At 38.8% G+C, this 25,126-nt stretch overlaps 5 protein-coding genes across 17 annotated transcripts; 2 read left to right on the top strand and 3 right to left on the bottom strand.

Moving 5' to 3' along the window:
- Nucleotides 1-2,023: 2,023 nt before the first annotated feature.
- On the top strand, nucleotides 2,024-11,666 carry LOC103713877. Of its 12 annotated transcripts, none has more exons than XM_039131409.1 (12): nucleotides 2,034-2,197; nucleotides 2,614-2,662; nucleotides 2,900-3,024; nucleotides 4,535-4,595; nucleotides 6,366-6,479; nucleotides 7,523-7,876; nucleotides 9,039-9,430; nucleotides 9,539-9,638; nucleotides 9,769-9,828; nucleotides 9,907-9,993; nucleotides 10,821-10,949; nucleotides 11,076-11,666. In XM_039131409.1, the coding sequence occupies exons 3-12, from the start codon at nucleotides 2,918-2,920 to the stop codon at nucleotides 11,382-11,384; spliced, it is 1,713 nt and encodes a 570-aa protein (XP_038987337.1). In that variant the 5' UTR covers nucleotides 2,034-2,197; nucleotides 2,614-2,662; nucleotides 2,900-2,917; the 3' UTR covers nucleotides 11,385-11,666. The 12 variants fall into 12 exon arrangements, with proteins under 12 accessions (XP_038987339.1, XP_008799148.2, XP_038987331.1 ...); XM_039131408.1 differs by lacking the exon at nucleotides 2,034-2,197 and adding an exon at nucleotides 2,263-2,415; XM_039131406.1 differs by lacking the exon at nucleotides 2,034-2,197 and adding an exon at nucleotides 2,263-2,415 and having other exon boundaries at nucleotides 2,523-2,662.
- A 1,894-nt stretch (nucleotides 11,667-13,560) lies between these two features.
- On the bottom strand, nucleotides 13,561-16,377 carry LOC103713880 (transcription termination factor MTERF6, chloroplastic/mitochondrial). The gene is made up of 2 exons (XM_008800932.4): nucleotides 15,979-16,377; nucleotides 13,561-14,959 (listed from the first exon to the last, which is right to left on the bottom strand). The coding sequence occupies exons 1-2, from the start codon at nucleotides 16,025-16,027 to the stop codon at nucleotides 13,959-13,961; spliced, it is 1,050 nt and encodes a 349-aa protein (XP_008799154.2). The 5' UTR covers nucleotides 16,028-16,377; the 3' UTR covers nucleotides 13,561-13,958.
- On the top strand, nucleotides 16,309-20,376 carry LOC103713879 (pentatricopeptide repeat-containing protein At4g38150). The gene is given in 3 exon segments (XM_008800931.4): nucleotides 16,309-17,044; nucleotides 17,047-17,582; nucleotides 20,042-20,376. Coding segments are annotated over 2 exon segments (1,140 nt in total). The 5' UTR covers nucleotides 16,309-16,420; the 3' UTR covers nucleotides 17,563-17,582; nucleotides 20,042-20,376.
- On the bottom strand, nucleotides 18,746-21,878 carry LOC103713878 (tetraketide alpha-pyrone reductase 1). Of its 2 annotated transcripts, XM_008800930.4 has the most exons (6): nucleotides 21,620-21,878; nucleotides 21,291-21,460; nucleotides 20,789-20,977; nucleotides 20,387-20,549; nucleotides 19,623-19,815; nucleotides 18,746-19,065 (listed from the first exon to the last, which is right to left on the bottom strand). In XM_008800930.4, the coding sequence occupies exons 1-6, from the start codon at nucleotides 21,744-21,746 to the stop codon at nucleotides 18,918-18,920; spliced, it is 990 nt and encodes a 329-aa protein (XP_008799152.2). In that variant the 5' UTR covers nucleotides 21,747-21,878; the 3' UTR covers nucleotides 18,746-18,917. The 2 variants fall into 2 exon arrangements, with proteins under 2 accessions (XP_008799152.2, XP_017699941.2); XM_017844452.3 differs by having other exon boundaries at nucleotides 18,746-19,815.
- A 398-nt stretch (nucleotides 21,879-22,276) lies between these two features.
- Nucleotides 22,277-24,659, bottom strand: LOC103713881. The gene is made up of 2 exons (XM_008800933.4): nucleotides 23,608-24,659; nucleotides 22,277-22,842 (listed from the first exon to the last, which is right to left on the bottom strand). Exon 1 carries the CDS (start codon nucleotides 24,615-24,617, stop codon nucleotides 23,700-23,702), a length of 918 nt encoding a protein of 305 aa, XP_008799155.2. The 5' UTR covers nucleotides 24,618-24,659; the 3' UTR covers nucleotides 22,277-22,842; nucleotides 23,608-23,699.
- Nucleotides 24,660-25,126: the final 467 nt, after the last annotated feature.

The raw sequence follows: 25,126 nt of genomic DNA, 5'->3' as shown, positions 1-25,126 counted from the left end.
TATTGCATAATACCAAAATGATTCTATAAATGTATCCTAATTATACACGAAGTCGAAATTCTAATAGCTTCTTTTGGCACATCAATTGCAGCATCCATTCCCTTGATCTTTGCAGAAATTCTAGTATAATATTTTGCATCAAATCTCTATTTCTATGCCTCATACTGGCTTATATCCACCTAACTGAAACTTAAACCATTTCGATCATGAGCAATTGTTCCCACATTTGCAACATCCAATGGATCCCTACTGCCGATTTCTAAATCAACTCCTACATAACCTGTCCTCTAAAATTGAGAAGAGGGATTAGTAGCTGACTTCATAAATTCCAAAGGACACTAGGTTGGTACATAGAGTCAATATGGGGAGACAAAGTAATGCTACTATTCTTGTCACAAGAAAACTAACCTTTATCTAAGGTGTTTAATCTCATAAATAAACAAGTCCACCCTGGAATTCTCGCTTTCTTCGGACCACCAAAGCAGTCCTCTTAATGCTAACCCAGATGTTAGGTGAGAGGACAAAAATCCATTTAAGATTCGGCTGCGAAGTGTGGAGGGAATTGTTTGGACTTTTACTTGGATCTTATGCAACGTATTCTTCACGGACCCAAACACCTGCCTTGTCTCTCACCATGCGGTGACTCTAAGCAGAGGGAGGAGAAGTAATCTGCCATCGAAGCAATACCTTCCGATGATTCTAGCTTCTACTCTTGTGTCGGCAGATGAGTAAAACTTTGTCCGGGTAAACCGGTGAGCATACTCTCGCAGCGAGTGAAGACCAAAATTAAATGTAGCTCTGGCTTCCATTGAATTGTTTTTGAGACATGGAATATTTTAATATCGCCCATGCCATTGGATCTTGGACCATCGGATTAATGAGCTCTTGCTTTTAGGCCCTTCCTTCCAGGAATAAAAAAATTCAATAAAAAAATTTTACAAAAGATAGTGATCTATAAGTAGATCTGATAAACTATTCAATAAGCTGAACAATCTTATAAGTGATTTGAAGAATTTCTATATCTTCAATGTGCAACTATATAAATTTTGTCTCGAAAGAGATATTAATATAAACTTAAGAAATTTCAGAAACTTATAATTTAGATAAACTATAGTACTATATAAACAAAAGTATATGTGCATGAGCCATAAGCAAGTTTGTATAGACTTTCCGAGCTTGCCAACATCTAATTGGATGAATGTAAGTTATGGAGATATTGAGAATGTTTGAGAAGAAAAGTTTATGGGCCCATGTGATATATTTGTAATTATTATAATGATTTAATGGTACAGTTGGCATTAAAGCATGGATGCATGAGCTGTAATTATGGTCTTGCATGCATAAAGTTTTGTTGAACAATTTATTAAAAATTTATGTTGTTATGATGCATTAGTGTCTAATAAGCTCCTTTTATGCACCTATGCTATGAAAGAGGACAAGAATTATAAAAGACTAAACAACCAAATTAAATGTGACTGAGTTGGCCCGGCAAGTAAAGGAGGAATTAAAAAACTGCATGCCGAGCTGGCTGGTTTCGTGTGTGGTTCGACAATATTTGACCCATTGGGAAGTCCAGTTGACCACCCATCAATGACTAATTATTAGATCAAACCAGTCTGAAGTCTGTTATAGATCTCAAACAGGTGATCATCCCTTAATGCATGCATGATTAAGTGCAATCAGAATAGCAACATCATGTTGTTGCCTCTCATGAGCAACATAAAAGTTGTATCAATACTGTATATATAATCTAGTTTCAAATAAAATTAGATATAATTCAAACTTATTATTTGGGCATGATAGTCTCTAATCTTTCTCTGAAAAAAATTACTGTCTCTGAGTCAAAAATGTGTGGCAGGAGCACTTTTGGTAAAGGCATCTCCTGAGGGGCATCTGGTTCTGCCATGACCATAACTCTGCCACCACAACAAACCAGCTGATGACCTCATCTCAGTTATTACCTACCTTCCTTAAAAATCTAAAGCTTATATTGCTGACAGCTTGCTTGGAGCTGGGACTACATTTAAATCCAAAATGACATGGTTATTCCCTTCTTTCACTTCCTCCTATGGCACCAAAAGCTCAGAGAAAGCTGAAAAATTAACCCAGTGCCATCTTTCCATAAGAAGCACCATTTGGTCATCTTGGAAGATTCCATGGGTGATGACTGCATTGCATCACTTTCCATCTAATGGAGGTTAGTAGATGGTATGCTTTAGTTCTCTTTGTAGATTACTCAATGGTAGCCCTTAACAGAACCACCTGCTCCTCTACTGTGACAATGTCCTTATCATAACCACTGGCTGTTTCTCACCTAATGGTCGCACTTCAAGCTTTTTTTATATGTGGGCATGGGAATTGTTAGCAGTCCTTCCACTGAATTTGATTATTAATCAACCTCCTTTTTTTTTTGAGGTGGGTCATCTTCACTTTCAGAGATTTGGTTTCCATATACTATTTCTATTAGAATTAGAATTATTTTTTTCCCTCACTCTAAGCTAAAATTCCCCCATCGCTATCAGAAGTGTCTTCTACCTTGCCCTGCCCATTGTTCTCTCCCTTATCTCCCAGAAAGATTTGTGCAGTTAAAGGGGCTCTCTATATGAGTTGCAGGTGCTTATTTCCCAGATTCACATAAAGGCCTGGCCTTTGGACTTCTTAGGTGAGGCTTCTTCTCCCTTCCTCTTTAGTTCCAGTATGGATTCATGGGCATTTTCCATCTCCTGGATTCTCTTGGATTATAGGTTTGTCTATATTGGTCATGTTTCTTCTTCTTGGTGGGTTATGTTATTACTTCTACCTAACGTTTTATGAGAATCTGAACTAAATGGTTGTTGTTATTGGTTTAGTGTTTGTATTCCTTTAGCTCATGGGTAACAGTTTCTGATTGGATACTCAGGTTTTTGGAAAGTTAGGCATGCAGAGGACCAAGAAACCGGACACTTCAATGGGAGGAGATATTATGGAAAACCCAGGAATTAATTGCCACTCATGTTCTTCCACCCGGGAGCAGCGTTTCCACAGGTAAGCTATTTTGATCGACATGCTCAAATAAACTGCCAAGTTTTTTTTTAAAATATAAAGATATAGATTTTACAAGTTAATGAGCATACGTTTTGAGTAATTAATAGAGATAAATTGTGATTCAGTTTCATGAAAAATAATTATATGGTGGGTCATGATAAATCGCTTTCTTGACTGAATTATGTGTCAAATGGATAATTCCGTGACAGAAAAGTTTGCTCTCTCTTATTATTGGTGAGGAAACTCTGCATTGAATCCATGTCAATTTAACCCTATTTTAATCTTCATAATCAGTTAACCATCCCTGGATATTCATATGCAAACAGAAGTCATTATCATCTGTTAGATCCTGATGGAAACTGATAAGTAAATCCAGCTTTTCTACTAAAATAGCAGGTATTTCTGGAGGTATGTTGAGATATTGCCATCATGCTCAAGGCCTGGCCAGCCCTGATGGTGTTGTCAACTGTTTTCATGGCAGATTTTCTCAATAAAAAGAGGAATTTTGTGGCAATAGGATCTACGAAGCATGTTAGCCATTTGTTGTTTTGTCAACCTGTCTCTGCTTACATATGTTGCCTTTGATTGTTGTTTTCCTTTCTTCTGAAGCAGACGTAAGCTTAAAAGTAGCATGCAGTAAAACTTTGGATATGCCATGCTTTGAGTGATCTTGAATTATTTATGCTTACGAGCTTTTAAAGCAAAGGTGGAAAGCTCCACCTGTTTACACCAACAAGTACAGGAAATCTACTGGAGTTGTTTGCCAAAAGTGAATTAAGCAAAACACCACACATGAGAATGGAAAGATGTTTGTAGGGTATATTACTTCTATTGAAAGTAAAATGCACCTTTCATTTTCTTCTATAATGTATATACATGCTTATGAGCTTGTCGATCTCCACCAGTCATGTCTTAACTAACACAAGCCCTTGAATTGCTTGTCAACCCATTAATTAGTATGACTTTTGTCATCTTCTCTCTTTGGGAAAGATACTTGGCGAGTTCTTGTTTATCAACTACACATTCTTTTTTCTCCCTTCTGCATAAACAGTCTTTCCTTTGATTGACATATCTCCCAAATTATGAATCATGAAAGCTATTATGTGACCTATCTTTTGTGCATTAAGTTCATGTAATTTTACTATTCTAACATGCTTCCATCTATTATTTCGGTTCAGTTATAGCTTGCTTTTATATTAAACATAAATGACAAAATTTATTCCATATCTTTTCACCTCTCTCAAATTGTAAAAGAGATAGTAAAAGTTGGTAACTCCTGTAAATATGCAAATTAATAGCAATTTTTCCAAGAATCTATATGGCTAAGTTGCTCTGAAAGCACTCCAATTCTTTAAGTTTCCTCCAATAAAATCAAAGTTTCTTAAAAAAAAAGAAGTAAATTAAATCTCAAACCAAGGTGCTGTCATAGATTCTCTTTTCTGGTATTGTTGATAGCAATATTGATATGGCCTTGTTCCTTATTTTGACATTATTGCACATTCAATTTCAGTGTATCAGGAGTGTATGAAGACATATTAAACATCTCACCTCAGCTATCCTACCACAATCCTGTAAGCGTCCAACTCTGATCTTCATTGAATTATATCTTATACCTCCACTGCGAATGAATATTGTGGTCCAAGAACTAGAATGCTGAAACAATCATTTTGTGATATACATAAGCTTCCTTTTTCCCTTTTGTTTTGATATTCAAAAGGAAAACTTAAATCAAGCCTTGCTTGTGTGTGCATTTAAGGAGGTCTCCTTATCAGAAAAATTAGAAAATGATAAAAGAGCATAGAACAAAAGAGTGAAGCCCCTGTATGAAGCAGCAAACCAGGTAAGCTTCTTCCTTTTGTGTGTGTATGTTTTTGGGTGGGGGGGTTGTGGGGGTGGGTTATTTTGAGATTCAAAAGAAAAAGTTAACAAAACACTGCTTGCATGTGCATCTAAGAGGTCTCCTTATTAGAAAACGAGAAAATGATAAAAGAACATATAAATTGAAGCCCCCTTATGAAGTAGCAAACTACAGAAGGAATTCTCCGAGGAAGAGCAACTCATTAGTTTAACTATTCAAGCAAGAAATAAATATCTCCTCCATATACTTTTTCTGTGGAAACATATTTCTAAAATTTCTTCTATTCATCTAATCCCGCTCCATTGGAACTTTGCTCCTTCCTTTTCTTGCCCATGATTAGTGGAAACACAATTCATACCAAGTCCAATAAAAGTTTTTTCCAAAGGAAGATATTGCTGAGTTTCAATCAGAATATGAGCCAAGAGTTATAGTGAAGAACAAAGAAGTAGCATGTAGACAACTGATTCATCCGATGTGATAGAGGAAGCTGTTCTTATCAAAACAATTTCCATGTACAATTCTTAGTGGTAAGACCTTGCTCGGTATGACAATCCATGTAAAGCCTTGGATAGGGCAGAAGTTACACCCAGAACTTCTTATTTCCATAAAAGGAAAACGATGACTTCTCAATTGGACATAACAGAGTGATAGCATAAAATGCTAAAGTATTGTTTCTTATAAAATTACAAAGCCTTGGCTTAACTAGTTCAGGTATTATTGGTGAGTTGATCGCTGCCAACTTGGCTCTTTTTTACATCATTTCTATGTGCTTCATGCTTTTTTTAAGCAATGAAGTCATCGTTTAATTTGGTTCTACTTCAAAACTACAAGAGATGGAGATTGATAAATTTCTTCTGTCATCTCAAAAAAAAAAAAAAAAATCTGCTCTTTAAGGCCTTTCAAGAAGAATTCCTTCAATACTGATAATTATAATGTACTCTGCTAAATTGGTCCTAGTTACTAGTTAAAGTCAGTGACTGGTTTTTCAGGGCATGTCAACTAGAATATCACTAGGATTACAATTTTAATTTATTAAATGTTAAATTTGCAAGAAATCAGAGAAAACTCATGTTAACAAGCTTTATTTCTTGGTATGATTATACTACCAGTAAGATAACTGAAGAGACATCAAACCATTTATCTTCAAACAACTGCACTAATATCTGATGTTGATTAACTTCAAAAGAGTTCCTTTCTTAATTTCAAAAGATTTATTTTTTTATTCTCAGTAAATAAATATCTGTTTCTAAAGCTTTTCTAGCTGATTATATTCTATAGTGTACAGACGTCCAGTCAAGCATATATAAGATAATGTTTTCCTCCGCAATAAGAAGTGAATAGGAGACTTTTCTATTCACTTATCTGCTCTGTTAGAAAATTGCAGTCATTGGAAGTTCAAGAAGGACGTGTTGTGTAAATGTCATGTTATCTTGGATAAGTGTTTGTGAATCTCATCTTTCCTTATTAAAATATCACCATGCAGACTATTGACATAGAGAGAAGATTACATGACCGAAATTCTATGAGCTTTCAAGAGAGGACATCAGGGTATACCTCGAGAACGTCTATTGCTTCAACTGAAACTACAGCTTCCGAGGTTGTTGCTGAGACTTATTTCAGATTCAAGGATACATGAATTTTTTGTTGGATCCAAAATTTAGTTTAACAGTCAGTATGCACATGCCTGTTACTAATAACTTGTATTTAAATGTTTCGACAATCTGAAGTAGATTTCTTTCTTTGTTAGAGTAGCTTAAGTGAATATTTTATTCAGAGAATAACTTAAGTGAATATAGAACAAACAAAATTAGTGCAGTTGCTTGATTTTGCAATCTTAAGCTATGAACTGTAACTGCATGGTTTTACACAAGAACATGTTAAAAAAGACAATGCCAATAAACTTCTTTTAACAAAAAAAAAAAAACACTAGTGAGTCACAGCTACATTCTTAAAGCTATCAGAGTTCAGAGTTCCTTCTTTTAGTCTGATACTCTGTGTTGAACAGTCTTGCATCTGAAATAAGGAAAATACTAAAGATCATCCACCATAGCACCGCTCAGTTCACAAGTTCAACATGGAAATCAGCGATTGGCTGAGCGGCAGGCAGGCCCACTGACACCACCGAACCATACTTGTACTGCATCAATTCCCGACTGCCATGTCAGCCCAGTAAACTGATGGGTGATAGATAGCAGTACCAAGATACTGTAATTACCTTGCTGTTTTCAGTCAACAGGGTCAGTCAAGTACATAAGATGAGTGTTGGAGTTGAGAATGCTAGGGGAAATGTATGACAAAAAATAGGAAGGATCAGTTAGATATGTTTGCATTCAGGAAACACAATGATTAATCGATGGAGGGTAGCATCACAGAGAGTTGACGCATCAAAGGGTTAGGAAAAATGAAGGTGTTCTTCCATTTATTTTGGAGCCGGGGGTGCGAGTTTGTGAGAAATAAGATTGCGACTATTGTGGCTAGATAATAACATTATCTAATTATAATATTGTTTATTCAAAGCATGACTTCCCTTGTTTTTCCATCCATATGCCCTGTAACTCTTGACAGTATAAATTACTGCTACACATATACTTATTGACTGTAATTTTGCAAATGACTGACCTTTCTATGTGTTTCATGCAGTCTGTTGTAGAATTAGTAAAGGAGATCTCCGCTCTTGAGTTGGAAGTTATACATTTGGAACGGTACCTTCTCTCACTATATCGGACTGCTTTTGACCAATATCTACCTAGATCCTCTACTGCTGCAGGCCCTGCCTCTAGGTCTCCTGTGGAATGTCATGCAGGACGTCTAAGACATGATTCTACAATTCAGATATCACATGATCAGGCAACTCATTCCATTAGTCCTGATCCTGTAGTTGACAAATCATGTCATTCTCAAAGCCTTGAGAGAGTTGAGGAGAGTGCCTCGAATTGCAGGCATGCTGAACATTCTCCTGCACATGATTTGGCATTTAGTTCAGAACTCAAGAATGTAAGCCCATATATAAAGTTCTTTATTTGCAACATGCATAACTGTTTTATCCTTTCATTCATCATTTATAGTTAAGCATTGTGAGAAATGGTGTTCTGCTTTCTCTTTACTATTGAATAAAGCATGGTTTTTATTATCTTATAATTAATTTTGATGCTCTCATGAGCTTTCTGGAAAGTTCCAAATTTGGACAATTAAAACTAATATCGGCGGAACCGATATTGAATACTGTACCGGTTGCCTGGCGATGCAAGTTGGTACGGGCCTATGCCTTGCATACCGTACCGGGCCCGTACCGACATAGTAGAGGTGGCGGGGGAGGGAGAAAGAGAGAGAAGGGGGAGAGAAGGAAGGAGGATGGCGGAGGACCGGTGGAGGCTAGCAGAGGGCCGTCAAAGGCTGGGGACGCAGGCAGGAGGCGGAGGAAACCTCTGCGGCTGAAAAACAGGGTGGGTCCCTTGTTTCGTTCCTATTTTCAGGCCACGGAGCCCGGAGGAGCATCTTCCACGCAGCTCGCTAGCCTCCGCCAGCCAACCTCCACCTCCCTCTCTTTTTCTTCCTCTCCCTCTCTCTCCGCTCGCTCTCTCTTTTTCTCTCTTTCCTCCTTCTTCCCCTTCGGCAATAAATTTCGTTTTCATTGCCGGAACCGTACCGACCAGCCGCCGAGACAGCTCGGAACGGCTGAAACCGCCGGTTCAGGACGATTCTGCCGACTCTGGTTAAAACAGTTCACTTCCTACCCTCAGAGTTACGAACTAACTGCTTATGGCTTTATATAATTACTCAATTTATTCAAAACTTTACCAATATTTTGGGCTTTGGTATGTATTATCCGCTTACCATAATTTGTAAAAAATTATTTTTTTCTGTCATCCTGCATATTATGAACCTAAGTTCCTGGATTTTCATGATGAAGGCAACACCTCCTCTTCCATTAAATACAATTTTGATTTTGTCAACGGTTAGCATGATTCAATATAATTTGTAGTAATTCCTCTGTGCTCATAAACTTCATTTAAGTGTCATTTTCTCCCCTGTTCTGAATTTAGTATTAGTGGCATTGTTACAAATGATGTTCTGATTTTTATTGTTACAAGAAGTATGTAACTTTACCAAAAGGTTATCATCTGATTCATGCTGCATATATGCCGAGTTTTTGCAGGATATACCAAAATCTGTTTCTGGACATCGAAGTCTGGCAGATCATCTTGGTGCCTCCATCACAGACCATGTGCCTGAGATTTCTTGTAGACTTTCTGAAGATATTATCCGATGCATTTCTGCTATTTACTGCAAACTTGCAAATCCTCCAGCTCAGCATGTTGAGCAGATGGCTTCACCAACTCCATCTGCGTCCTCTTCTAGCACATTTTCTCCACAGGATCCTTGTGATAATTGGAGTCCTCAGTGCCACTATGAAGCTACAGCAAGTCCCTCTCAATCTGAATCACTTGAAGTTAAGAGCTTTCAGTACAGTGGTGTGGTAGAAATTCCACAGATACATATTGATGGTGACAGATTTGGTTACGCCTCGCAGATGCTCAACATTTTCAGGTAATCAATCACCTCGAGGATCACCAATATATTCAAAAGCCTTAGGATAAGAAGATGCATGGCTTACTGCAAGTTCCTTAATTTGTTTGATAATTGTGTTTGTCATAGCTCCCTTATTCGACATCTAGAGAAGATTGACCCAAGAAAGTTGGAGCATGACGAGCAACTTGCTTTCTGGATCAACATTCACAATGCCTTGGTGATGCATGTATGTTCACACTAGGGTTCATCTTGAGATTAGATGTTAGCTGCACATACTTTTTCTCTTGAGACATAAGCAATGAATCTCGTATGTTATACCATAGGCTTATTTTATCGTGTTCTATGTGATTTCCCAGGCATTTTTAGCTTATGGACTGCATGAGAATCACATGAAGAGTACGTATTCAATCCTAAAAGTAAGTATTATGGTATACCAAGTCGTAACTTAACTGAACATATGATCTTTTTCTAAGAATGTTGATTTCCATTGACAGGCAGCGTATAATGTAGGTGGGCATTCAATAAATGCTTATGTTATTCGATCTTCAATTCTTGGATGCCGAACTCACCGTCCAGCATTGGTATGTCTCTCATCTTCGCATCACCTTTACGTTCGATTTAGATTAGTGCCCAAAATATTATCTACTATATAAGTCTCCAAAATTAAATTTAATAGATATATCTGTTGGTTTGTTTATGTAATCGCCGGATGCATCAATAATTGCCAAGCTTTTCAGTTGACTAGATTAGGAGTCATCCAAACAAATTCTTTATAAAATAAATATGGAGTCAAGAGGTCTCTATTCTGAAAATTTCAGACAGACACATCCCATTTTCTTATTAATTCACAGGCTATGTCCGGCAACATTATTTTTTTGTTTGAAACTTGGATGAGGTGGTGAGGGTGATGGATCAGTGGTATCAACACCCAGTGACTTTACCAAGCTAGTTGGCTCCCTCAGGTCTGGCATGATTTAGTGTTCACTACTTGAGTTAAAATAATAATAATAATAATGTCCAGGTCAGTTCTCATTGCCTAACATCTAAGTCATTCCTATTTCCGTTCTGTTACTTTTAAATGGTCGCCATGTTTTTGACCATCACTAAAAAAATACAGAGAACGTAGCTCAATGTATTAAATCTTGGCTCAACTCCTTCCAAGTCTGAAAGGAATTTGACAGGTCCTTGTGCCCAGAGTTGTTGTAGTCACCAAGTAAAAGAGAACTATTTGATTAAGAGCCAGAAATACAAGATTCACAGGCACATTAACACATGCTCTAGTGCTTCTGAATTGTACTTAAAAACTCTTTCAGAAAATGTTCTGTCTCGCGAATGTAGGCTCTGCATTCTCGACCACATAAAAGCAAACTGTTTATGCTCACTTTTGTTTCTTAACATACATATGCAGTGGCTGCACTCACTATTCTCACCAGCAGTAAAGTTCATGAATGGTAATGGCAGGCATCCATATGCTCTTGATCGTCCTGAGCCACTTGCATATTTTGCCCTCTGTTCAGGAGCATGCTCTGATCCTCCTGTATGAGTTTGAGCCTAACTTCATATTATTATTTCTCTGCATTCAACCATTTATGAAGCTAAAAGATTGTTCTCTCAAGCTTTCTTTGAGCTGGATCTGAACATAATGCTGTATCAACTCTTTTAGGTTCGACTCTACACTGCCAAAGGTATCTATCAGGAGCTTGAGCTTGCAAAAACCGAGTTCATTCAAGTTAATGTCTCAGTCCGAAAGGAAAAGAATATTGTTCTGCCAAAAATTTTATACTACTATGCAAAAGATGCTTATCTAGAATTATCTGGCCTCGTGGAGATGGTTTGCAGCTGCATGCCAGATGCCCAGCGAAAAGCCGCCATCAGAGAATGCCTTAAAAGAAAGCTTGATAAGTGTGTTGAATGGTCGCCGTGCAAATCAGCTTTCAAATACCTTGTGCATAGAGATTTAGCTGAACAATAGAAAACCATCTCTTCTTACTTAGGGTTTCAAATATCCAAATATTGCATCGTGTGATCTTCCAACAGCAAAGCTATTCATTTGTGTATTCTTGTTTATAAAGCCATGGTAGGAGTGTGTCCATGCAGCAGAAATTTTAGGTCTTCACCAGCATTTTATGGATAACCATCATTAGTGAAATTCAGTAAAGAAGTGGGTGCTCAGGACCAAAAAAGGAGCTGGTGGTTCCATTATGTCATTCTTGAGTGCTAGTAACAATAAAGCAATTGATATTTGTGTTGCCAATTATTTCCCTAGAAGACATAGAATGATGAGTGACTTGAGTTAATTAAAAGTGTAGTTGACTGGTGGGGTGTTTGGGAGTATGGCCTTCAACAATTTAAGCTTACCATGTCAAAAAAGGATGGTCCAATGGACGAGACACCTGCCCATTGCAGAGTTTGAGGAAGATCACATGTATACAACCTTACCCTCATATTTGGAGAGGATGTTTTGACCTCCAAGGTACAATGGATTAACCTTATCATTGCACAAAAGCTTACCCTCAAGCTGACCATGTTACTAATCAGTTAATTCGAAAATTAGGATAAGGGCAGGGCTCAAACCTGACAGCTCAGTTTACCATGTTAAATAATCATGCTGATTTAAACAATTGTACTAGTTATTTCAAAATTGTTATAATATTATAAGAGTGAACTTTTTGCCTTTTTTTTTTGTAAAATAACTAGACAGAAGGAAAAGGTGGGACATGAACTGAGTAATTGATACTATCCCCAGTAACTTTACAAATAAAGTTCACTATTTTAAATTGAATAAGACTTATGAATGATGTTTTGATCACTTCATACGTGCTGGTCCAAATTTTAATTCAAGAAATGATCAAGTTTTATGCAAAAAAGAAATCATATAATTGGTTACTTTTCAGATATTTTGCCTGAGAGCTACGTATCGACTGTGACATCTTCATGTTAGGTGAAAACTTCCATTTTACTTGAAGTCTCTCCTCGCTCAATGGTGGATGTCTCTATTGTCTTTCACTGAAGAAAGATTCAGGTTGGGTAAAGCCAATGGTGCTCATTGGAATTGGAATTATTTTCTTGTTGGAAATTTCAGATATTGGCTTGAACAGACAAAAAGATACTGTTATAATCAAGGGCGGTCCAATCAAATAGTTAATTCATCAAATAGTTAACAGACCACTAGGAACTTCGACACAAATATCAAAAGCTATGTGATAGTGATGTAATAAGTCTGATCAATTATGGGTAAATTAATTTTATAGTTAATGCTGATCTTCAGAACTCAAATTTTCAATGTACCTGAGGTTCCTATGCGCCCCCCCCCCCCCCCCCCCCCCCACACACACACACAAAAAAAAAAAAAAATCTTGTAACTAGCAATTAAGACACCTGATATTGAACTAAAATAAGAGCCGACATGAATGGCACAAAAAATGTTATCTATTTGATAGCTTCACTAGGCAGATTTTTTAAGAAATTCTGTAGAAACGATCCGCTTTGTTCTTGTTTATCATGTTTGAGTTATTGTTGGATTTTCATGCAAGAACAGTCTAATTTTGAAATTTTCATATATTTTTATCCTAAATTTTGCTTAAATGTGCATTATATGCTCAACAAATATATACATTCAATAATCAATAAAAAGCGCTCAAAAACTTAAAACTTATATGATGCAAATAGAAAATGAAAAAGAGGACCATTTTTGCAAAATTCCCACTGGTGAGATTATGAAGGGGTACAAAAGGAGCAAATGGGCAAGGAGCACCTGAAGGTTCAGCAGTCATTGGAACTGGTCATATTTACTGATGTATCTCTCCATCTTACTTAAGTTGTAGAATTTTGAATCTAATAATGCAAAGTAGTAAGATCCATGGAACTGAGGTCATTCGATCTCAAGGGAAGCTAAACCTTCTACAGCAATGAGTTTCCACTAATGATAATGGGCCATCTTGGAGGGCCCCAGCAGCAGATGGTTTCCTGTCATTGCCTTTTGACCAATGCACACAACATGAAGCAGGACACACATCCTGTTGTAGCTGCTTGCTTCTATAATGTTGTACCTCAATTCTCTTTAGATGGAAGATAGACTTCCACAGATACTACAATCAGCTCAAAGTATACGCTTGTTCAACATCAAGATCACTACAGATGATCAAGCATTGGCTATACAAGGCTCCACCATTGGAGCTCACATCTCACTAAAGAAAATATCAAATGCTTTCTACCGAAAAAAAAAGAAAGAAAATATCCAATGCTTGACTGAAACTAAAGATTACTCCTGGACACTGTGCATTGGATAAGACATCATCAAATGTCCCGAATGCGGAGCTGTTGTGCACTTCAATTATGGGTAATGTAGTAAACCACTTAACTCCAGCATCCTTGAATACATAACCATAAAAAAGGGGTAAAATGGGAGCAGTAACTACCAAGAACCAACGCCTGCAGCTATGACATCATTCAATTCATGCATAGGTTAAATACAAGACAGATATGCTCAAGCTGTTGCACTAAAAATGCTAAAGAACAAAGAAAAAAGGAAAACATAAAAAAAAAATCACAAGGAGCCTGCAATTAAGCCGAACCTGGCAATAAACTTCTTCTGACTGCATTTAAGCATCTCACTTAAGCTGCAACATATGTTCTTCTGCTTCAGCAGCTTCTGTCGAAACTCCAGACTCTTCTTGAGACCATGCCGAAAGAATTCAGGGCAATCTGCTATCTCGCTGATTTCCCTCCCCATTTCTTCTACCAAGAACCTGATTCTGGGTTCCAGGGAATTTTTGACACTCTTGATTAAAACAGGAGGATATCCAGCCACCAATACTACAATTTGTTCATCGTAAAACCCACATCTCTTTAGGAAAGCTAAATTGGGTCTCAAAACCTTATTCACATCCCTACACAATACCTCTGGGAAATTCAGAACCACCCTTTGAAGATCAAACTCATTTAACCCTATTGACTTGAGAAACTCCGTTGTAGGCTGGAGCCGTTTCTCAACACTGTAACCCATAATGAACGGATTCTTCACCAAAATTTTTCCGATCATCCCTTCCTTATTAAGTCCTAAGCTTGCAAAGAAATCTACGATCTGAGAAAATTTGGTCTGAATGCTGTAACTGATGAGCCTTGGGTTGAGCAAGAGCAACCTCCGAAGTTGCTTTTCGGAGACGCCCAGTGCCTGGAAGAAGGCTAACAGCGGGCAAAGCTTCTCTTCCACACTGTGAGAGAGTATGTGGGGGAATTTGGTTATGGCCAAAGCAACATCACCAGGTTTTGTTCCCAAGGTTGCAAGGCATTGAACCATAGGCACAAGCTTCTCATTCAAGCCCAGAGTAAGGATCTTGGGGCACTTGGAAACAACACAGGGAAGCTTCCTCTCTCGAATCCCGATACTTTTCAAGTAATTCCAGTTCTCACAGGCTCTCTCGCCATCAGCGACCTCAAGCCACTTGCATCTTCTGAGCATTCCTTGTATGCTTTCATCATCAAACTCTTTCTCTCTCAAGAATGCTATCATACTAATTTTCTTGTCGCTGCTCCTTTCCATGGTTCCTATAACATAAACAGAAAAAAATTTAATATTGAGTACATATAACTTAATACCAAAATGGATTAATCAAAGCAGTGGATTTATCAAAGCAGCGGATCTAACTACGACAAAAATCAAATTATGATTTATGAACTAGCAACTGAGAGCAAGAACAAACTATCCAAAACAAAAAGAACACTGAACTGCCAGAATAGGGAGATTTTATTTCCCTAACTGAAGCTATGGTCCATAAATCAAAATTCCTAATCTGCTTCCACAAATCAGATAAATGAATCCAGTAACCAGAAACTCCGATTGGAAAACAAATGGATCATTGCCGTTATGAAGAAAACCAAATGAGATAAATAGACTCCAGTTCGCAAGGAGATAAATTATTAAATTCTTATTTTTTTAAGAACAAGGCTATATCAATCCTCTTATATTCGGTACTTCTGATGCTTCCTAAAACCCAACAATTTGAACAAGTTTTTGGTTTGAATAGTCGTGACTAAAATCTGAGATGGGCTATTTCCAAAGCAGTGCAGTTTGCTTTGCCTTTTAGTAGAAATCAAGAACCAAACCAAAATTCATGAACTCAAAACTAACATGAAGAAACCGTCAAACACCAAAGAGAATAAATTGCAAAACATTGGCAGCTATTCTTCTCCCAATTGAAACTGGTGCGAAGTAAAATTCTTAAATTACTTTAAGAAAATTTCAGCATCCATAGTTTAAGCAAGGGATAGACGCACCCTTAAATCGAAACCAAGAGATAAAATTTCAAGAATTAATGAAGCATAAACAACAAGCGCGAAAACAAAACAGGTGTTTGGTGTTGTCTAATAGGCGATCGACAGAAAGTGGTACAGAGTCGTCCTAGATTACAAATAAAGCATGTTTGCAGTCCCTAATCTCACAGCTCGTATAACAGTTCCAACAATAGAGTAGCTTCAGATGATAACAGAAAGATTAAATAAGAAATGAAAACGAGAGCATAAGTCCACCAAAAGGGAGGAGGACGGGGAAGAAAAAAAAAACTCACCTTGTTGTGACGAATCTCCAGTCCAACCAAAGTTGCCGCCTGAACCCATGGCCGAAACTACTGGTTCTCCCTATCGCTGACAAGATGATTTGATGAAAGAGGCCTTATCCCTCCTCACGTTCTCATCATTTTTTCATGACCAAATTACCCTCGTACTCATGGCAACCTCCCTCGGAAAAAATCACCACACTTGTGGGTAATTCAGTAATTCCATAAATCCCGACAATTTTATCCCCCAAAACCCTAACCCCTTCTCTCTCTCTCTCTCTCGCTCGCTCCGTGAAGGAGAAGACAGCAATGCGAGGTAGGGTCAGGGTTTGCATGCTTCCCTGCAAGAATCTGTCCCATTTGCCCAAAGATTCGATATTGGAGAGCTCTTTGACCGTGGCTCTGCTCTTTCTCTCTGTATCCTATACCCTTCAGCACTGGCCCCAATAGGCCCATGAGAGGCGAGAGAGGAAGAGAGGACTCCTCAGAGGATCTCTTCCGCAAAAGTCTCAACTTTGGGGACGATGGCGAGGAGGAGAGGGCGGAAAAGACGAGGCCTTTGAGAGGGGAGGGGAGACTCGACGAAGGATCCAAAGATCTGTTCCCCGAGCTCAAAGATCAGGACGGGATAATGGGTAGAGGTGGTCGAGCACCGGAGAGCCGAATCCCCAATAGACCCTTGAGGGGAGTAGGGAGAGAAGATTTCGGCCATTCTCGCTGGAAAATCGGGAATCGTGGTGAAGATTATAAAGAATTTTTTTTAGGACCAAAATCAGCGTCTCTATTCGCTGATGGGCCCAAGAGTGAAGAGAAAAATAAAGAATCAACCGACATCGGTGATCAGTCGAAGGATTCTGCTAAGATAGAGAAAGGAGGTGATAAGACTGGAGATACCCTCTTCAAAAAATTGAATCTTGGAGATGCTGGCAGTGGTGGAAACGTGGAGGTAGCTCCTCAGAAGAAATCGAAACAATCCTCTGGACCGGACTCTGTGGCGCTGGAGTCCGTTCCAGAAGATGCTGATGAAATTTTCAGGAAAATGAAGGAGACGGGTCTCATCCCTCTTTTCCTTTTTTTTTTATCCCTAATGCGGTCGCCATGCTTGATGGGCTCTGCAAGGATGGCTTGATTCAAGAAGCAATGAAGCTATTCGGGTTATTGCGTGAGAAGGGAACAGTCCCTGAGGTTGTGATTTACCCGGCCGTTGTGGAAGGGTTTTGCAAGGCAGCAAAGTTTGATGATGCAAAGAGGATTTTCAGGAAGATGCAGAAGAATGGGATTGTGCCGAATGCTTTTAGCTACGCAGTTCTGATTCAGGGCTTGTGCAAAGGGGGGAAATTGGAGGATTCTGTTGAGTTCTGCATGGAGATGTTGGATGCTGGACATCTACCAAACGCGGCAACATTCACTGGTTTGGTTGATGGGTGTTGCAAGGACAAGGGGGTGGAGGAAGCTGGGAGCTTGGTAAGGACTTTGAGGGAGAGAGGTTTTGCTGTAGATGAGAAGGCTGCTAGAGTGCATTTGGACAAGAAAGGTCCATTGTCTCCAGTGGTTTGGGAAGCTAGTTTTGGGAAGAACTCACAGAGACCCTTTTGATCTCACTCTGGGTTTAACAGGTGAGTACAACCTTTAGTCCAGTTGCTATTGGTGTATTCTTCTTGATATTGTTCTCTGATTTTTAGTGCAATATCTAATGTCTGACTCTTTTGAAAAGTATTCATGAGACTCATATCGCATGTGTGAATTGTTATTGGTGCTAGAAATGTGATGGAGAGAGATGGAGTCATGAGGATTATGATACAGAAAATGATAAAACTTATATACAATTTGGTGTCTTTTAATAATTTCTGAAAACATCTTCTCATGTTTCTTTTCTCCAATATTTTTCATTGGCTTATGCTTCTCATAATCTCCATGAAGATGTGCCACTTTTAATTCATTAATGAAACTAGTTTGGTGCCACACTATCCTTTATGAAAAGAAGTATTCGAGGTGCTCAATTTTTCTTCCCGAGTATGAAACTGGTTATTATTTTTGAAGAAATTCAGAAATCTTGCACCAAAACTATCAAGTTCCTCAAATTATTCGGGTTGACATGCTTTTGTTCCATAGTGCTGGTAATTCATGTGTTGAGATGATTGTGTAGACATAATCATCGGTGGTTGGCTTTATAAGTCAAGAATTCCAATCCATTCAAATCGATTGGCCCACGATCCATCTCAATGAATCCATGCTACAGTATCTTCTAGTCCAGTATCTTCTAGTCCGCTCTGATACCATTTGTAATAACTCAAAATCTCATTCAAAATAGCTAACCAAAAAATATTATTTAAATTTTTTAATCTTATATAAGTAGTTAAGATCTATCCAGCGAATAACTTTGGTCTTGACACACACGTCCGCACAGATCCTTGTATCATTATTTAACACAACGAAGAAAACGAGGGTCGTGATTTGGCTGTTGGATGGCTGTGAGGGAAGTAAAAAAGCAAGAACCCAGGTATTGAGACATGGCCAGTTGATGACATCACTCCTTGGTCAACCTACCAGCCCAACAATGTGCTCCTGGATTTGTACAGATCTTATACTCAAGCTTGACTTGACAGATTGTTTAGCAAACCAATCTTGGCCAATTGACCAATTTTACTCGGGTCATGTGAACAACCTGAAGCACGTTACTGTCTTGGTCATGTTTCAAAACAGACTGTTATAACAGTTTCAAAGGCCCCTATCTGGTTGGATGTATAGACCAAGATATTGTAAAAGCTACACATGTTGATGATACAAGGAAAATTGAGCTAAAGATCACTGCATCTGGTTATACATCACATACTGCAGAATTCATTTATTAATAACATCAGAATTCGATAAAAGGTAGCCCTGACAAAGGATGCTTAAAGATTTTGTTGAGCCCATGATTCCCATAATATCATTGTCACACATCGAATAGTCTAGCAGTCAAGATGATAGCCATGTTCCTTGAGTGATCGGATGCAGTCATCGAACATCTCCTCTATACCCTTAAACATGAAGCCCAAGTCCTGTATCTTAGATGTATCGAACACGTAGTAGGGTGTCTCTCCATAGTAGTTCTTGAAACTGCACACTTACAATTGATTACGATTAATTTCAATGACAGGTAATAAACTAATGCAGCCGTGATTAACTCTTTGAGAGAAATGAAAGGGCAAAGCACCACCTGTTTTTCGTTAAGAAAATGAAACAAAACTATGGTTGTTAGTTCTTGAAATGTGCAAATGCAAAATGTCTTGGTGAAAAAATGTTTGAAATGTGAACCTTTGGTGTAAATTTTGCTGCTATAATTATTTTTATTTCCTGTCCCATGCTTGTTGATTTTCTGCAACTGCAAATCAATACAATACTTCATATCCACCTTTCAGACTTGCTAGAAGTCTACTATTTTTTTTTTTATTTTTGCTTGAATTCTATTGGACTAGACTATTAGTATACGTTTCATGAATTTCAAAATCTCCAGATGCTATTTCTCAGAAGAAAAACCATATGCTGAATAATTTTGAGATGTCAAATTAGTAACTACAGCCGCTAGGCAATCACTATAGGGATATTTCAGACAAATTGTAACCTCTGTAGGAATCTTGATTACTGATAATTCTAAGGCAATCAGGAAAATTAACCTTTTAGGGATGGGCAGTGATGGATAACGCTTTGCAAGTATGCCAGCTAATTCATGGTTATCAAGAACAGTAGAACTGCAGAGGTATCTCCCATGAGCTTTGGCGTCTTCATACACTAGAATGTGGCAGCGTGCAACATCATCGATATGAACATATCCCATTCTACCATGCAATGAAAACCTCTCATTGTCTCCTGCAAAACAATTTCTCTTAAAACCTCATGTGTACCAGAAATATAGATTAAAATATAGCATCAAGTATGAAATGGATAGCATTATGATGTGAGGCTACACTCTGAGGCTTTACATTGAAATTGTTCTTTGTTACTAAGCATCATTCAGAAATTTGCTTTTCAGATTTAAGATACTAAAAGATGTTCTGCTACTGAATTGACCTTTTTATTCCTCTTTTTGGATAAGGCTAAAAAAGGAGGACTTGAAGAATGTCATATGAGAGAAAGGGAACCATCATGGAGAACATTGTGGTTCCGGAAAATGGAAGAGGCCAAGGCCATGAAGAAAGGGAAAGGAAATCCTACTTAGTTTCCTCAATGAATGTTTTCCAAAAATAATTTATTGCTAAAATCGTCAAGAACTTTGTGAATTATCAATCAATTTTTTGTTTTTTAAACTAATAATTTCTTGATGACAACTTTGTGAAGTATTAGAAAGTTTTCTACAAGAAGTTTTGTCTCTTGTACTAGCTCAAACATGCCTTAAGAAATACGGCAAAAAAAAAATTAGCTTCTTCACAATTTGGATTACCTCTAAGCAAGCCAAGAACATCTGAAGCAGTTAAGCATAAGTTGCGGGGCAAACTGGGTCCTATGACAAATGCTGGAAGAACAGTCACAAGGTCGATGTTATTCTCCTTTGCAAATTCCCAAGCTGCCTTCTCTGCTAGAATTTTTGCCAGGGAATACCATAGCTTGAATAACAAAGAAAAGTCAATGTAAGGAAAAAGCAGAATATAGTCTGCTTCCTAACTAAGCACATAAGAACAAAATCATGATTCACTAGGTATAGCATCACTCATAACCTAAACGGGAAAGACCAATTTGTACATATTGTAACAGAGAAATATCTTGGATACAGTATCATATAAGGCATAAAATGATCCAATCTAGGGTACTCATCAGAAAATAGGATTTTGTGGTTCGAGTTTACCTGGAGCCTTTTGCAAAGCTCCAAAGAGCTCCATGATGTCTCATCCAATGGTATTTTAGGGTCGATGTCCTCTTTTATTCTTGCTGTAGATGATGATGATGTAAGAACAACCCTTTTAAGTGCTTGGTTCTTCTTGCATGATCTTAACACATTTAGGGTGCCATTGATTGCAGGATCCAAAATTCCAACCTGAAGGAACATAATTAACCACAATCACAAGCCTAGCAATTATTGTCAATGTTTTGAAAATCTGAGAAAATCAGATCTAAGATTCAGCATATTCAGAGAATTTTATCAATTTCTTGTTTTCTTGTACTAGTTTTCCACAGGTCATATGATGAATCTAGGGGAGAATGGAGTTTCTGTGAGCCTTTGCACCAAACTTCTAATTCTAGAAAGAACACAAAAAAAAAAGACAAATACCAAGAATGTGCTGATTGACTCAAAGAATAGATATAAAATGCAATGCACATGCTAAAAGTACAGAGCAGCTGTCGCATGCCTTTGGATCAGAGTGACCTTTGAGAACAGGAGATGCAATGTGGAAGACGCCCTTGCATCCCATGACAGCCTCATCAAAGCTGCCCTCTTCCATGAGATCAGCCTTCACAAGCTGGAGCCGCTCTTTTGCTCCTTCCAACTCCCAGAGGTGTGAAGTTTTCTTGTAATCTCCTATCAAAACAACTCATCTTATTTTATCCTATCTAACTAATCATATTTATGAAAACATGGTAACATAACTGTTATCAAAGAGTTCAGGTCCTAAAAAATGTGATGACAGAAAATTAACTAACAAAATGAAAATGAGAGTTACAAAAAAAGCTAAAGCACCTGGGTCTCTCACTGTTCCCCTCACATAGTACCCTGAATCAAGAAGTCGCTTAACAAGCCAAGAAGCAATAAAGCCGGAGGCACCTGTCACACATACTTTGCCTCTAGTACCAGGGATCATGTCCATTATGTAGAAGTGAGAATGCACCTAAGCTCTGTTGCACCACAGCTTTGTATATATGGAGTGGCAGAGCGGCCACCAGACCCCAGAACCAGCAAAGGACAAGATGGGGTCTGTCATTCCATTTTTGTGATCATCATTTTTAAGTAATAAAGGGTGAGGTTGAAAGTAGATGAAACATTTACATTGGAGGGTCACTGTATTGAGAAAGTAAAATATGTGGAAATGAGCTTGTCATGATACCATGCACCTTGTTCTTCAAGTTAGGTGTCCTTGGATCTATAAGCATAAATTAAGTCATAAGATTTTCATGCCATTCAGGGCAAACCTGTATTGCCCATAATCTCTGAAGTAACAGTGTGTTGTACAGAAACACAACATCAATTTTTCTTATATCTGGGGAAGGCAAATGGCTGAACAAGTGAATGCTACATACTAGATATGAAATATTTCATAGTTTATTGCATCACCCTTCACTAAGCTAAAATAAAAACAAATGTACAAATTTCAGAAAGGTGTCTTGACTACAAGCTGAGTTATTAAAGGAACAAAAAGACTAGAAACATTTTGCTTAAAAAGGAATAGAAACATTAAAAGGTACTTACACGATCTTTCACAAAATTAACACATCATTTACAATTAGTTGTACAAATTGCATCTTCCAAAATTATTTAACCTCTGTTCTTCATACTATCAGAAACAATCTTATAACATATGTACTTCTCAACTGCACATGCCCTTCCCTAAGAAAAGCATCCTAATATGCTACCAAGAGGAAAACTGGAGGGACCATCTTGCAGGATTCAATTTGCCATCAATAAGAGAGATCTTGGGCATTCATATGTTATAATCTGTGGAGCAGGGAAAGCCTTCTGCCATCATAGATCCAGGAAACCATACTATTTCACATCAACTGAAGTCTGTTTCTGAATAACCAGACTAACTTTTCTAAACACTGAAACCAACAGCCCTCAACCCATTTAGCTTGGGCCTGCTTTATACACAAAGTTCAACCTTTGTGCAGTCATAACTGTGTTACGATGACTCACAGTTTGGTTTCTTGGCTTCCAATGAGAGCATTTCAATTCATGTCTTGAGAGATCTGCACAACAATTAGCTAAGATTTTAAAATCTCCTGTGAGGTCTGCAAATCAAAATTTCTTGTTGTAACAATTCTTCTTCCTAAAACTTATAATAATATAAATATTATTTTTCATTCAATTTAAAGATCCTTTTAGTTCTGTCCACAAATGGCATAAAAGTTAATGTATTATAAACCCAAAACTTAACAAGTAAAATAGGCATACATGAAGATTATCTGAAAACTTAAGGCAGCAAAAACATGAAAAACATTCGAGAATATTTAATGATGGTGCTATTCAGGGAAGAAAACATTAGCTAGCAATGACACTGAAAAACCTCAGCATGAATGGTGTCAAGAAGACATACAGCTAGGGTTGAAATAATTTGACGAAACCATTTTTCATGTCATTTAGCAAAAAGCATGACAGGTAGCCCTGGAAACAAAGGAGATGCTGAATTCATCAAATCCAAACTTCAGACGACCAAAATAAGATAAATCTTCAAAGAAACCAACATCACCACCAAACACCCCCTATTGAAAGCATCATAAGAATATTCATGGTAAAGCTCGATGATATAACTATATAATTTGATCAGAAACCAATAGCACTTCATCAATAAACTGCCAAGCACTTCCTCATATATTTGGTGTGAGCCATTAGTCCATAATGTAAAGTACAACCTTATCAAAAAAAACAAAGAAAGAAAGAAAGAGAAAGAAAAAAGATTCAGGCAAATAAGGTTACAAATCATTAGGACCAAACAAGTTCAAGCAGATATCTACCAAATTTAAGTCAGTCTTGCATGAAGGTTCGTGCAATGAAGTTCTTCGCGATAAGAATCAAATAACCAGCCAGATGCTAACTAAACTCAATCTCATCTTTCTACAGTAGAAGCCTGCAACTTTGAAGCAAGAGCTTCCAGGATTCCATCAAAGCTACTAAACCTCGAGCTCACGACATCCACACGAACCCCGAACCTCTCCACCCCTTTGGCCGTCACCGGCCCGTGCGCACCGACCAGCATCTCCGGCCACCGCCGTCTCACCTTCCCCCAATCCCACCCTGCCGCCTCCAACCCCTTCATCAGCCCCTCCACCTCCGCGGAGCTCGTGAACACCATCGCATCCAATGGTCCCTTCAACTTCATCAAACCTTCCGCGCACCCGGGCCCCGCCCAACGAGTCTCGTACGCCGGAACCCTCACCGGAATCCACCCCGCCGCCTCCAGATCCACGACGAAATTCGGGATCACCGGCGGCTCCTCCAGGTCGACGACGGTCGGCACCGGGCACAGGACCCTTCTCCCCAACCCGTCACCTAGCGCCGCCACCAGACCCGCCGGGGAAGCGATCTCCGGCACAAGAACCTTAATCCGGCTAGTGTTCCGGCAAAGCCGGGAGAGGAACCCGCCCTCGTGGAGAAGCTCGGCATCTTTGCCGAGAGCGGCGACCGTGAAGGGCTCCTCAGCATCGGCGAGTGGCGGTGGACCGCCAGCGGCGAGGGCGAGGGCGAAGGCAGCGATGCCGGTGCGAGAGGTGAAGGCAAGGGCGGCGAAGGTGTCTAGGGTTCCGCCGCAGAGGTAGGGTTCGACGGCGGCGACGGTGTGGGGGGTGGGCTCGACGGCGACGGTGGGGACGGGAAGCGGGGCGGCGCCGCGGAGCTCGATGAGGCGGGCGAGACGCCCGGCGTAGGTTAGCGGGGTGCTGAACGCGATCCGACGGCCGGAGAGGGGGTTTTGGGCGGGGATTGGCGGCGGGCCCACCGCCGTTAGGGTCGCCGTTATGACCGCCATCGCCTCTTTCCCTTTCTTTCCACGCCAGTGGAGGTATGGAATAATGGAATATGGATATCGTGCTGGAAGGGTCCGTCCACGTGTCGAGCAGCTATTCGTAAAGAGTTCTGCTGCATTTTGAAAGGTGGAAACGTGAGCTGCACGCTAGGTAACTTGATTGGTGCCCTAGAGGAAGCATTTTTCCTCCTATAAATATGATTTGTAGAAAAAAGATTCCTAGGAAGAAAATGCCTGAGAATGCACTTTTGGCACGTTTGGTTAAACATGGAAAAGTGACAGATTTCTAAAGTGCTTATGTTTGGTTGACCATCCACTTTTCTGAAAAAGTTATGTGTAATTCCTATTATAACTTTAATAAAAATTAGATCTTTAATGTATTTTTAATGCTAAAGGATCTTTTTTGAAAAAAATAAAGATGGAGTGATATATTTCTCATGGAAAAGACTTTCTCATGAAATGTGGGAATTATATTCTCATGCGAATACAACTTTTTCATCTCTCTTCTTTGA

This window comes from Phoenix dactylifera, chromosome 11 (genome assembly GCF_009389715.1).
Source record: "Phoenix dactylifera cultivar Barhee BC4 chromosome 11, palm_55x_up_171113_PBpolish2nd_filt_p, whole genome shotgun sequence".
NCBI lineage: Eukaryota > Viridiplantae > Streptophyta > Magnoliopsida > Arecales > Arecaceae > Phoenix > Phoenix dactylifera.
The sequence above is the reverse complement of the archived record's forward strand: the minus strand, read 5'-3'. Positions and strand labels throughout refer to the sequence as shown.